Genomic DNA, 14615 nt, shown 5'->3' on the forward strand with positions numbered 1-14615 from the left:
ATAAAGCATGGTATCCTACGAGCAGCGAGCTCGCAATGCATTCAGCAAGGAAGGTAAAACGAAACAAGCCTATTCCGTCCCTACGCGTGACGTCACTTGATCACGTGACTTCTTCAGGGGATAAACGAAATAGGCTGATGTTAGTCTTAAATAGTCTCTCCCATAGGAATAGATTGGCGGCCATTTTCTTGTAGCCGCGCCGGCCATCATTAGGTTACCCATGTGCGCGGCCATTTTCTTGGTTGGTAACAGGTATGACAAATGTATTCAGTGGGAGGAGACCGAATTGTTGATATGTTTCCATGGTGATGGAACGGGACGTCCTTATCTCGTTTGTGTATCTTTCAGAGGTGGTTGTTACACCACGCCAGACTCTGAGAAGATGAAAACCGTTGGCATGTAGTTTAAATGAAAGGCTAATCGTGGGTTCTGATTCTGTGTAGCGATGTAAATGAGACATATATAAAATCTTTATTATAAATATTAACTTTAAAAGAAAAAAGAAGAACACTCAGGTTCTTAGTATAAAAAACTTATGTAAGACTCCAGGGGTATATTAATTGGTAAAGGAGGACCAGTTCCTTCTATATAAAATCTGTATACATAAAAAGGGGGTGTTAATTGGTTAGCTACTTCACAAGGAGGTGATGGAATAGGCTTATTTCCCCTATCCTGTAAACAACACACTAGGGTAAGTGGGGGGGGGAGGGGGAAATGGGGGGAACCGAGGGAAAGAAAGGAGGGGAGGGGAGGGGGGGGGGAAATATGGGGATCATCCAGGGGAATATACATCAAAATCCAGAGTATATGTATTAAATGGGAGGAGATTGTGATGCACACTACTCATTGGGAATCGCATAAAAAGTCACATTAAAAATCACTTAAAAACAGTCGCATTAAAAAATCGCATTGAAAGTCACTGAAAAAAAATCATATTAAAAATCACTTAAAAAGCAGTTTAAATCAAACTCTATGTTTAAACCTCTCGGGGCAAAGGTGTCTAAGGTATATATCCACTTGGATTCTAGTTGACTGAGGGTTCTTACTTTGTGACTTCCCCGCCAGTGTTTTATATACGGTTCAATTCCCCAAAATTTTAGTTGTGTGGGGTCTTTGTTATGGCACAGCAGGAAGTGTTTGGAAACACTGTGTTTATCATACCCCTTCAGGATGTTATTCACATGTTCCTTAATCCTGACTTTGAGGGGTCTTTTGGTGCGGCCTATGTATTGTAGGCCGCAACTGCATTCTAGAGCGTATACTGCTCCCTCTGTGTTGCAGCAAATGAACTCTTTAATCTCGTAAGTCTCTCCAGTGCTATTTGATGCAAAATGGAGTTTCTTTTCGTTTGGGCGCTTAGTTCTTAAGCACGCGAAACACCTTTTGCAGGGGAAGAAACCATTGCGTGTAAAGAACTGCACTGTCCCAGCCGCACTGTCCCAGGACCCCAGTTAGGACCACAACTAGACATATCCCAGCCCCCAATAGGATCCTGTAGAGTCAGCAAGTCTGGACACAGAGACACAGGAGAGACCCAGGACCTCGAGAGTTAACAACTTAAATGCGGTTGACCTAGCACCGCTAGGTAAGGGGCCATTATCTACACTAGTGCATGCTGCATGAAGAAGATATAGAGTGTCTGATCTGCATAGCAACACCCCACTGTCATTGGAGTATTGCGTTTAAGCACTGGCTTTTGAACACTATTTATTTCTTTGGACACTTGTATTATTAATTTACTCTGGACACTAATTATCAAAGAGGGTTTATTCACTCACGTGATCATTCACATTATACTTGTACTGTCGCACGGGTCGCAACATAAGGATCAGGCGACCATTTCTTCCTTTTTTTCTTGTTTGCTTCACTCGTTTTTTGTTTGTTTTCACTTGATATATGACTTGTTAGTTTTTGTTTTTATTTTATTGCCTCATTTTGCACTTGAGCATATGTATGAGTTTGATCTTTAGATTTAAGGCACAAGAGCACGAGCACTTTGGCTATATTGAATTTCTAAACATTTTTAACATATGTAATATTGGTTTTTATATAATTTTTAATCAATATATGCACCAGTGTTTATTATTATATATTTTTATCACCGATTGGATCTATATATACATAATCAATTTTGAGTCACTACATCTATACACACTCTCTATTCCAATTCATGCGATTTTCTGACGTTTTTTACTATTGAAAACCTCGGGATCTATGGATACTAGGAAATACTACCTATCCCTATAATCTAAGACCCCTCTGGTTAGCGCAGCACCCCCCCCCTCTCTCTTTATACCTTTTTTTGGGCTGGTGTTTGAGCCCTTGTTTTCGGTGTATGCAGCTGTCCAGTAAGAGAAGTTGCATATAGGTTATAAAATCGATTAGACCCATTTCCCTAACTGGTAGCGCAGGAATAACCCCCGTTTTTCCTCATCAGAGGTACTTTAGAAACACAATAATCACAGTGACAAAGGGCAAACTTTCACTGGAGAAGAATCCTCTTCACTATCATTACTGGTGCTTTCGGTCCTTCTGTCTTTATACTGTTGGGGCAATCTGCACTCCACACTTTGTTATAGAGTATATCAAATTTTGTCAAAGCAGTAGAAAAGTATTTGGGAAAACTTAGTCGGGAGTCATCAGCGTGAAGCCATATTCTGAGCAGCATGTTTTCCACCCCTGCAGGCACAATCACAGCTGTACGTTTTCCCAAATACCTTTTCTACTGGTGTAATTGACCATCATTTAATCTGCTTTAGCTGTTTTTTTCTTCCTAAAGACCTGTATGGAGAGTGAAGCAGTTTTGAAGTGAAAAAGTACATCAACACCAGCCTTTACACTTTAAGTACATCCCTTATACTTGAATAATCCCAATAAATACGTAATGCACACTTTATAGTGACTACTAAATTAAAGGGACAGAAGGAATGTTTTTGTTACATCTGCTAATATGTTATTACATTTTTATCACATGAATTGCCTTTATGCGTTTGTGTATTTATATGTGTGTGTCTGCCTTAAGGCACCCCAAAACATTGGCTGCTAATGTATAGGGCGGCACAGTGGCGCAGTGGGTAGCACTCTCGCCTAGCAGTAAGAAGGGTCGCTGGTTCAAATCCCAACCACGACACTACCTGCCTTGAGTTTGCATGTTCTCCCTGTGTCTGCGTGGGTTTCCTCCGGGTACTCCGGTTTCCTCCCACACTCCAAAGACATGCTGGTAGGTTAATTGGATCCAGTCTAAATTGTCCCTAGTATAGGTATGAATGTGAGTTAGGGACCTTAGATTGTAAGCTCCTTGAGGGTATAGGGACTGATGTGAATGTATAATATATATATATGTAAAGCGCTGCGTAAATTGACGGCGCTATATAAGTACCTGAAATAAATAAATAAATAAATACCTTTGCAAGCCACAACATAACATAGTATAACCTGACTGATACACGGTCTCTTTAGTGGTCCATATAAAAGACCAGTTGCTGGTAATTTGGAATAAAATGAACAATTGCAACCTGCTTTTATGCTTGATTGGTATTCCAAAGCTCAGTGGAGCAGCATCTCCCTGGGGAAACTTTGACTTTTTTGTCTAGCACATACAAAGGTATGCGGTGCTCTTAAACAAGATCCAAATTATATTTCAACTCAAACAAAAAAAAAAAAGAAGAAATTATTTAATAATGTTTGTGTGGTCATGGGGTCACCAAGTGACAGGACACAGGCCTTCAACTTACAAACACTAGACAGGTAAAAAGCTGCAGACAGCAAGCAGAGGCGGTTAAATCCCCTTTTAGTCCTGGAAAAACAAAAACCTCATTGATAGCACTAGCTGCCTGCTACAGGATATGTGACACGGGTGATAAGAAAATAGGTGTTGTGGTGTCGAATATAGTCCTAAACACTGCCAGTGTATTTTTTTTGTATGTTTTTTATTTTTTCCCGCCAAGCATCCTGTAGCCTATATACATATAGATACATTTTACTAACATACTTGATAGCAGCTTATTGTAACAGGTAAGCAATGACATTAATCCTTGGCGGACACTTGATACTCTTTATTATGACCTGTATTTAGGATATGTCCCCCCTGTCAGCTTATTCCTGGATTCCAACACTGCCCAGCACCCATTGAAGGCCACATTATTTAATTAAAATGTCTAGATATTGTTGTCAATATCCTACTGATCTTTCAGGTGAATCAGTGAATCTAAGGAAGTATTTTGTTACTATCGCTAGGTTAGAGATATGTTGTGTGTTTTATACATGTTTTCGAACAAAGGGAAGACTTGTTCTTATATGTAATCAAAGGTTGAGAGATATTACACTGTCAGACTTGACACTTCCACTCCAATTTCACTACAAGAGGCTTCCTATAGCACAATTTAGCTTATGTACCAAATCTTTTATATGCTTTCCATGTTATATCATTTATTTTGCATTTTCTAATTTATTGGTGGTGGTTTAAATTACCCTACCCCAGTCTCAGCCCATGTATCTCAAATACAGAACTATAGCAATAATAAATACATGCATTTTTATATTTATTTATAGATAATAGCATTATTCATAAGAAGTTCCATTTCTGTAAATTACACTGAACAAAATTATAAATGCAGCACTTTTGTGTTTGCCCCTATTTATCATGAGCTGAACTCAAAGATCTACGACTTTTTCTATGTACACAAAAGACCTATTTCTCTCAAATATTGTTCACAATTTTGTCTAAATCTGTGTTAGTCATTTCTCTACCATAAGCCGTCTCAAAAGGTGTTTCAGAGAAGTACATCCAACTGGCCTCACAACCGCAAACCACGTGTAACCACACCAGCCCAGGACCTCCACTTCCAGCATCTTCACCTCCAAGATCGTCTGAGACAAGCCAACCAGGCAGCTGCTGCAACAATTGGTTTGCATAACCAAAGAATTTCTGCACAAACTGTCAGAAACCATCTCAGGGAAGCTCATCTGCAAGCTTGTCGTCCTCATTAGGGTCTTGACCTGACTGCAGTTCATAACCGACTTGAGTGGGCAAATGCTCAAATTCGATGGCACTTTGGAGAGGTGTTTTCTTCACGGATGAATCCTGGTTTTCACTGTACAGGGCAGATGGCAGACAGTGTGTATGGCCTCGTGTGGGTGAGCAGTTTTCTGATGTCAGCGTTGTGGATCGAGTGGCCCATGGTGCCGGAGGGGTTATGGTATGGGCAGGCACATGCTATGGACAATGAACACAGGAGCATTTTATTGATGGCATTTTGAATGCACAGAGATACCGTGACGAGATCCTGAGGCCATTGTTGTGCCAATTATTCACGACCATCACCTCATGTTGCAGCATGATAATGCACGGCCCCATGTTGCAAGCATGTGTACAAAATTCCTGGAAGCTGAAAACATCCCAGTTCTTGCATGGCCAGCATACTCACCGGACATGTCACCCATTGAGCATGTTTGGGATGCTCTGGATCGGCGTATACAATAGCGTGTTCCAGTTCCTGCCAATATCCAGCAACTTCGCACAGCCATTGAAGAAGAATGGACCAACATTCCACAGGCCACAATCAACAACGTGATCAACTCTATGCGAAGGTGATGTGCTGCACTGTGTGAGGCAAATGGTGGTCACACCAGATACTGCCTGGTTTTCGGACTCCCCCAATACAGTAATGCCCCGTAAACACGGTCAGATTTTCCAACAGAAAATGTGTGATAGGATCTTGTTGTCGGAAATTCCGACCGTGCGTAGGCTCCATCACACATTTTCCATCGGATTTTCCGACACACAAAGTTTGAGAGCAGGCTATAAAATTTTCCGACAACAAAATCCGTTGTCGGAATTTCCGACCATGTGTACACAAATCCGACGCACAAAGTGCCACGCACGCTCAGAATAAATAAAGAGATGAAAGCTATTGGCTACTGCCCCGTTTATAGTCCCGACGTACGTGTTTTACGTCACTGCGTTCAGAACGATCAGATTTTCCGACAACTTTGTGTGACCGTGTGTGTGCAAGACAAGTTTGAGCCAACATCCGTCGGAAAAAATCCTAGGATTTTGTTGTCAGAATGTCCGATCAATGCCCGACCGTGTTTACGGGGCATTAAGCTGCACATTTTAGAGTGGCCTTTTATTGTGACTAGCCAAAGGCACACCTGTGCAATAATCATGCTGTCTAATCAGCATCTTGATATGCCACACCTGTAAGGTGGATGGATTGTCTCGGCAAAGGAGAAGTGCTCACTAACACAGATTTAGACAGATTTGTGAACAATATTTGAGAGAAATAGGCCTTTTGTGTACATAGAAAAAGTCGTAGATCTTTGAGTTCAGCTCATGATAAATAGGGGCAAACACAAAAGTGCTGCATTTCTAATTTTACTCAGTGTATAAAGGATGATGCAGGGGTAGAATAAATTGGCTTTAATGAGACACAATATAGATGTTTTTTTTTACAAATTATGTAAGCAGACTGAAGTTCCTCTTTAAGAAAAGAGGAATATTTCATGAAATAATCAACATACTCAAAGGATATCTATTTTTTCCTTACGGCATATCTAGCTAACACCACACTCACTGCCCTACCTGTGAATTGGCGTCTACTAATCTACAAGCACCTGTGCTGTGTTTCATGAGAACAGTGCAGGTCTCTGAAGCTTTATCCGTTTTCTGGTTTAGCCTTTTTCCATTACAAATAACCGTTTGTTCTTTGCTTTTCCTAAGACTTGCCAGAGCTTATAAAGATGCCCAAGATGTCCTTTTAGAGAAGCCAGACATCCAGCACCTTGGAAGGGTGTGGAGGGAACTATTTACAATGTCTAATTTCATGGATACCCTTCGAACCAACCCCGGAAAGGTTTCAGGTAAATTTCTAGATGCTAAATTCAGATTTGATAATAATAATTTTGTTTGCCTGTCTGGGGCCCATTAACATCTTTGTGGTCTGTTAACGCCACGTGCGTTAACACAGATATTGTTGTGTATTAATTAACTTTGCACCAAAGTGGTTGTATACCTCTCGTTTGTCAATTTTACCTATAGGTAAGCCTATAATAAGGCTTACCTATAGGTACTGTAAATATCTCCTAAACGCACGCCGTTTAGGAGATAGTTACCTTGTAGTGCGCCGATGATGTAATTGACGCATGCGCTGTGAAGAAACGGCTCTCCGTGCTGTTACTTCACTAGCAAGTGCCGTAACTAATGGCTCCCACGTGCATGACGTCACGCGACTCTTGCCAGTCACAGAGCCGGAGTCCGCAGCCCAGGAAGGAAGAGGAGGGAAGATTGATGCGGCCACCAGCAAGGACATTGCGGGCTTCATTTGCAGGTAAGTGTCACATAATGGGCAAGTATGCATACTAGCCCATTATGCTTTTACTTTGCAGGGGAAAAAAGAGGAAGTAAAACCCATATAGGATAATGAAATTACCCTATAGTACTGTGCAGTGCCGTGCATTGCGGCTTGCTTAAACACAAGTGCATTGCCTTAGGGTGGTTTCACACTGCTGTGCTGCAGTTTAGCCACTTTGCGGGTGCAGCGCAGTGTAACCGTGGTTTATGTGCAGAAATCTTTTTCGGAAAGTGCACCAAAGATGCAGCATGCATGACTTTTGGTATGAAACCACCCTTAGTGCATTGGGGTGCCATTCAAAATGAATAACACACAATGCAGTAACACATGCAACACAAAGATGTAAATAGCCCTTAAAGAAAACTCTTTTTACAAGTAAAATATGTGCCAGCATTACCTTAAAGTATATTTAAAGCAAAAAAACTTTTTTTTTTTTTTTTAATTGTGGATAGAGTGGATAATGGTTAAAATTCTTGCAAGGTTACTTTTGCCATCTGTGTCCCATTGAGGAGATTTGTACCCTTTTTCTGTTCTAGTTGCAGTTCAGAAATTTGGATTTTCCTTCACATCCTCCTATAAAGTGGAGGCTACAGTTACCAGGGCAAAAAAAGAGAGTGATTATTTCCAGTACGGACACAGACAGCAATAACAAAAAAAAAAAAAAAAAAAGTCAAACAAAAAAGTTTTTGCCTGTACATACATTTAAGTAGACAGTAAACTCTTCTCTGAGCGTGTCTTTGGCTCTAAAGGCTTACCCTGCCCTCCTGTCATCCTCTTTGTCCAATCAGAGCACTTTTATTGGCTACTAAGGTTATCTCTTAGGAAAGAAGGTTGGTCAGTGATGGGGTGGCCTTTAAAGGGAATGTATTGTGTATATTTTCTTTATGAATTTATTACAATCAGGATTAAAAAATACAATTATCAAACATATTTTTACAATTTGTTTAGTCATGCAAATGTAAAATATTTAATTATAATATTTTAACCTCTTGACCTCCGGAAGGATTTATGCCCCGTACACACGATCCCATTATCGGACGAATGATCGTCCGTTTTTGTTTGCATGCTAATCTCACGTCGAATCTGATGAGTTTACTAAAGTCCCGAAAATTCCCGTACGACAGAATAAAAATTCGGAAGTGATGTCATGTGTTGCAATACATTTGTATTGCATTTTCGAACGATAGCTGTACTGATTAAAAAAAATTTCCGTGCATGTCCGATAGAATAATATCGGATGAACTGTCCTGATCAGCTCTCGTAAGCTCTGTACTAACAATCCGATTATCGTACGATCGATTCGAATGCGACATTTTTGGTACGATTTGCGGATCGCGTGTACGGGGCATTACCCCCTCCACGACCAGGCCATTTTTAGCTAATTTAACTGACAATTGTGCAATCATGCGACATTGTACACAAATGAAATTTATATAATAACATGCCAGGACAGTAAAAAATATCCCACAAATGACCCCTTTTTGGAAAGTAGACAGTCTGAGGTATTTACTAAGAGGCATGGACAGTTTTTTGAAGTTGCAATTTTTTGTCACAATATTTTGGAAAATAATGAAATTAAATTAAAAAAAAAAAGACTTTTTTTATATACTGTCACCAGTGCAGTACAGCATCATCATATGACTGCTGTGGCAGTGATCAATCAGGGACACTGACTGGTGAGGATATGTTAAAAATAAATAAATAAATAATTTTTTATTACATTTTTTTATTTTTAACATTTTTTATTCTTTTGTAACTATTTTTTTACATACTTTCATCAGAGCAGTATCACCATAGTAAAACTGTAGTACTCCGGGGGGGGTGGGGGTGGGTGTGTGATCAGGTTTTTTTTTTTATGGCTGTGGAAATTAAAGATTAATTCCTCGATTTTTTTTTTTTTTTTTTGATCGATCAAAATTATTTTGATTGGTAGGCTGCCTGCCCTGGGGCCACTTTGGGCCAAGCTGTGGCTGCAGCGCAGTGCTCTGCTCCCTCCTCCTCCTCCTCCACTATATGACATACACAGTCTGCGGGTATCTCCCACTTTGTGTCTCCGAGCTGAGTGTGAAAACTTTGGCTGCGCTGTGAGAAAAGTCCCGCCCTCCTCCTAGATCAGCTCATGTGATAGACAGAACAGCTCCGAGACACACAGAAGGAGATGCCTGCAGACTGTGTAATCCAGGCACAGGCACTGACTACAGTGAGGCTGCGATAATGGGCACGGTGAGAATGCATTATGGGCACAGTGAGGCTACCATTATAGACATGGTGAGGCTGCGATTATGGGCACGGTGAGACAGCATTATGGGCACGGTGAGACTGCATTATGGGCATGGTGAGACTGAATTATGGGCATGGTGAGACTGAATTATGGGCAGGGTGAGGCTGCCATTATAGGCACGGCGAGGCTTTGATTATGGGCACGGTGAGACAGCATTATGGGCACGGTGAGGCAGTATTATGAGCAAGGTGAGACTGCATTATGGGCAAGGTGAGGCTGCCATTATAGGCACAGCGAGGCTGCGATTATGGGCACGGTGAGACAGCATTATGGGCACGGTGAGACAGCATTATGGGCACGGTGAAACAGCATTATGGGCACGGTGAAACAGCATTATGGGCACGGTGAAACAGTATTATGGGCACGGTGAGACTGCATTATGGGCACGGTGAGACTGCATTATGGGCACAGTGAGGCTGCCATTATGGGCACGGCGAGGCTGCCATTATGGGCACGGTGAGACAGCATTATGGGCACGGAGAGACAGCATTATGGGCACGGTGAGGCTGTGATTATAGGCACGGCGAGGCTGCGATTATGGGCACGTTGAGACAGCATTATGGGCACGGTGAGGCTGCGATTATGGGCACGGTGAGGCTGCGATTATGGGCACAGTGAGACTGCATTATGGGAATGGTGAGGCTGTGATTATGGGCACGGTAAGTCTGAGATTATGGGCACGGTGAGACTGCATTATGGGCACGGTAAGGCTGTGATTATGGGCACTATGAGGCTGCGATTATGGCGCCGGTAAGGCTGAGATTATGGGCACGATGAGGCTGAGTTTATGACGTGTGACGTCCTAACCATGCCCCGCTATGTCCGGCTTCAGTTGTTGCCATAACAACGGTGCTAAATCAGCTAAAAGTAGTTGGATCGATTAATCGATTTAAAAAAACGATTAATCGAACGCGAAAATTTTAATCAGTAACAGCCCTAGTTTTTTAATTTTATTTTACACTTTGATTGCGACACAGTGGCTAAGTGGTTAGCACTTCTGCATAGCAGTACTAGGATTGCCGGTTTGAATCTCAACCATGACACTGTCTAGAGTTGCCATATTCTCCCTGTGTCTGCAAGGGTTTCCTCCCACACTTCAAAGTGTGGTAGGTTAATTGGTTCCTGTCTTAATTGTCCCTAGTAAGTGTATACATGTGAGTTAGGGACCTTATCTTGTAAGCTCCTTGAGGGCAGGGACTGATGTGAATGTATAATATATATGTAAAGCACTGCATAAATTGATTGCTCTATATAAGTACAGTACCTATAATAAATAACAGCAATGTTTTGGACTGTCATGAATGGGTTACATTCATAACAGCTGTGATTACTAGAGATCTGTGATTGGCTATAGCTAATCACATGTTGCAGTGCGCAGTGGATGGCCCAGGTACCAAGCGATATTCAGAAATGTGCTGAATGTTTCTGAGGTGTGACTTTCACCCCGCCCTTGTTTGCTCTGTTCAGACATGGTGCATGAGATTCAATTAGAGAGACACTATAGCAATGCAAATACTGATTACTGTAATATCTCTTAAATAAAGAATGCTCCACAACCTCTAGTGTTGGCTTGGACTCTGTGTCATTTCCTTTCAGATTAAATTTAGAGCAGAGCAAAGCATTGTGGGATGTGTAGTTCAGGATGCTGAGGTTTCAATTCCAGCGGGATTAGCCTGAACTACCACTACCAGAATGTTGAGAAGATGGAACAGACTGCTGGAAGAGGACATAAAAGGGCTGGCTTAGGCCTACATCGCTCTCTTGGGACGCCGGCTTGGATTCTGCCAGCAAGAGCTCTGTGTCAGTGTAAGCTGCTGCTGATTTGTGGCCTGCACAGCGGGCAGTCGTACAGTTGCATTCAGAGGGTTCTCTGTGGACAGCATCGTTTCTCTACTACAGCGGCCCGGAGAGTGTTCCAGATCTTTCAGCGACTCCTGCACTCCAGATCCGAGTAGGCCACGGCGTGTTGTGACAGGGTCAGGCGCCATTCCCACAGCCAGGAATCAAGGGGAGTTCCTGAAAGAGCCTTCATAACCATCACCTGCATTGCTGCCAGCTCTTCTGTAACCAGTGTGGTGAGTGGGCATTTGCCCATATAGATCCATTAGAACACTGCATAATAGACATCATCTACTCAATCCAGCTTTCTGATACTTGTGGTGCCACTGAAGTCAGTCCTTACCCTCTATGAACACTGTATGCAGACATCTATATCTTATTCACATCTTAACAGCAGTTCTATTGGATACAATAGTATTAAAGCCATATGGGAAAAGTTTGAAGTAAAATACAGATACACCACAGATCAGCCAACTTTGCTATATCCTACCATCAGGATTACTTTATTCATAACACTAGCTGAAGACTGCCGGATTCCAAGGAGTAATATCTCAACCTTTATGTCCACTCTGTTGTTCTGACAGCATTAAAGAACATGTATATTCTGGACATATGACGCTTGGAACGTATATGCCCTGTACACACGGTCAGACTTTCCGACGGAATATGTGCGATCGGAGCTTGTTGTCGCAAATTCCGATCATGTGTGGGCTCCATCGGAATTTCCGACACAGAAAGTTTGAGAGCAGGCTATAAAATTTTCCGACAACAAAATCCGTTCGTGTAAATTCCGATAGTGTGTGGACAATTCCGACGCACAAAGTGCCACGCATGCTCAAAATAAATTAAGAGACGAAAGCTATTGGCTACTGCCCCATTTATAGTCCCGACGTACATGTTTTAAGTCACCGCGTTCAGAACGATCGGATTTTCCGACAACTTTGTGCGACCGTGTGTATGCAAAACAGAAAATTGTATACTCACCTTTCCGTAATTTTCCTTTCCTGTCGCATCTTCATGGCAGCATACACTTTGGGTTGTGACTCCGCCCCCCACAACCTGATAGGACCACATAACTATAAGTTGCAGAAAGGGCCCCCGCCCCAGTATTCTCTGTATATATACACATCACCTCAGAAGGGTGGGCGATTGTATGCTGCCATGAAGATGCGACAGGAAAGGAAAATTACGGAAAGGTGAGTATACAATTTTCCCAATTTCCTGTCGCATCATGGCAGCATATACTTTGGGGAATAACTCACAACTGGGTGGGAATGCAAATTAAGTTTATTAACAAAGAATAGAAGAGTTGGCCTGGATAACGGTTCTTCCGAAATCCACTGTGGATAAGCAGGCTGAATTCACCTTATAATGAGATATAAAGGTGTTCCTGGAAGACCAGGTGGCCGCTCTGCAAATGGTTTCCGCCGAGACTCTACAGTAGGCCGCCCAGGAAGTTGCCACTGCCCTGGTGGAATGTGCCTTTAAGCCCTCAGGTATCTGATGGTTACTTAGCGAATAAGACTTCTTGATGGCTTTTACTAGCCATGACGCAATGGTGCGTGAAGATGCCGCCTGACCTCTCTTGGATCCATGCGGGATAATTAGAAGGCTCTCCGTTTGTCTGATGGATCTGGATGCCGAGAGGTACTCCAAGATGTTGCCCTTGATGTCTAATGGATGAGGGTTACCCTGATCTGTGACAAGTGCTGGGAAATTAATCTCTTGGTTGAAATGGAAGGCTGAAGATACTTTGGGGATGTAGCGATCTGAAGGCCTCAGGACTAATCTGTCTGGGTAGACGATCAGGTACGGTTCATTAGCCAGTAAAGCTTGTCTCTCTGACACCCTTTTAGCCGATGTTATGGCTATCAGGAATGAAACCTTTAGTGTTAGCTCCCAGAGGGAGATGTTCTCCAGTGAGAAGAAAGGTTCCTTGGAGAGGGCTTCCAGAACAACTGAGAGGTCCCAGACTGGGAAGGAAGGTTTTCTAGGGGGCCTTAGTTTTAGGCAGGCCCTTTTAAACTGGATAATAAGGGGATCTTGTGCCCATTTAACTCCTGTCAAGGCAGATAGGGCCGACACTTGGACCTTCAGGGTGCTTAATGTAAGGCCTTTTTCTAGGCCCGACTGTAGAAATTCTAGAATTTGTGATAACGAAGGAGAGGATGAGTCCCACCCTTGCTGCTGAGTAAAAGCGACAAATTTTTCCCAGACCCTTCTGTAGGTGTTGTTGATGGTAGATCTTCTGGCCTGGAGTAAGGTGTCCACCACCTTTTGGGAACAGCCTTGATCTAAATACCTAGCCCTTCCAGCTTCCAGGCCATCAAATGTGACTTTTCCGGGTTCGGGTGAAGTAGATGGTCCTGGGAGAGCAGGTCCGCTGATAACGGGAGAGGGAGCAGGTCTGTCGTGTTCAGTTGCAGGAGAGTGGTGAACCATGGACTCCTCAGCCAAAAGGGGATCACTGCAATCACTAATGCCGTTGATCTCTTGAGCCTTAGAAGGAATCTCGCTATGAGGGGAGTCGGGGGAAAGATGTAGCCCATGCGAAAACTTCAGGGGTGTTGGAGGCAATCCGTTCCCTCTGCTGTAGGAAAGGGAACTCTTGACAAGAATCTCTGGCATTTCGTATTTGCTGGTGTTGCTGCAAGATCTATATCCGGTGATTCCCAGGTCTGAGATATGAGAGCGAACACCTGGGGACTCAGGGACTCGAGTTGACACCTCAGATACTACGTCAGTGTAGTCAGAGCAGAGCAGAGCAGAACAGACGTACACTTGTGTGTGCGAGAAGCACCGGCCATCCAGGATCCCCCCCAAGGCTCCCCAGCGGACTGATCAGGTCCCCCAGCACCCCCCAGCAACATCTAGGAACGGAAGCGGGTACCTGGGCCTCAGTGTCATCGTGCCGTAGCCAGCCTCCGGACGCCCAGTTCCAGCCCAGTTCCAGCCCACAGCCTCCCAGGACACACCGCTCCGGCCAGCACTCCGCCTAGCCCAGCCCGGCCCGGCCTGCCGCTTCCTCCCCCTGCCTCTACACCCTATCGGCAGACCCGCCCCCTCACCCCTCCTCTAGCTGTGACGAGATCATAGTCTCACCAGGGATCCTTATCTAGGACAGACCGTGGCTCGGGCCTAGT

The 14615-nt window shown here is 43.3% G+C and overlaps 1 protein-coding gene across 2 annotated transcripts in view; it reads left to right on the plus strand.

Annotated features, from left to right (window-relative positions):
* The window catches only part of ABCA4 (ATP binding cassette subfamily A member 4), a 450770-nt gene that overhangs the window by 82458 nt on the left and 353697 nt on the right, over nucleotides 1–14615 (plus strand). For both annotated transcript variants that reach the window (XM_073593112.1, XM_073593113.1), the window contains exon 5: nucleotides 6722–6861. In XM_073593112.1, coding sequence (XP_073449213.1) covers nucleotides 6722–6861 — 140 coding nt within the window. The remainder of the gene's footprint in view (nucleotides 1–6721; nucleotides 6862–14615) is intronic.

This window comes from Aquarana catesbeiana, linkage group LG07 (assembly GCF_042186555.1).
Source record: "Aquarana catesbeiana isolate 2022-GZ linkage group LG07, ASM4218655v1, whole genome shotgun sequence".
Taxonomy (NCBI): Eukaryota; Metazoa; Chordata; class Amphibia; order Anura; family Ranidae; genus Aquarana; species Aquarana catesbeiana.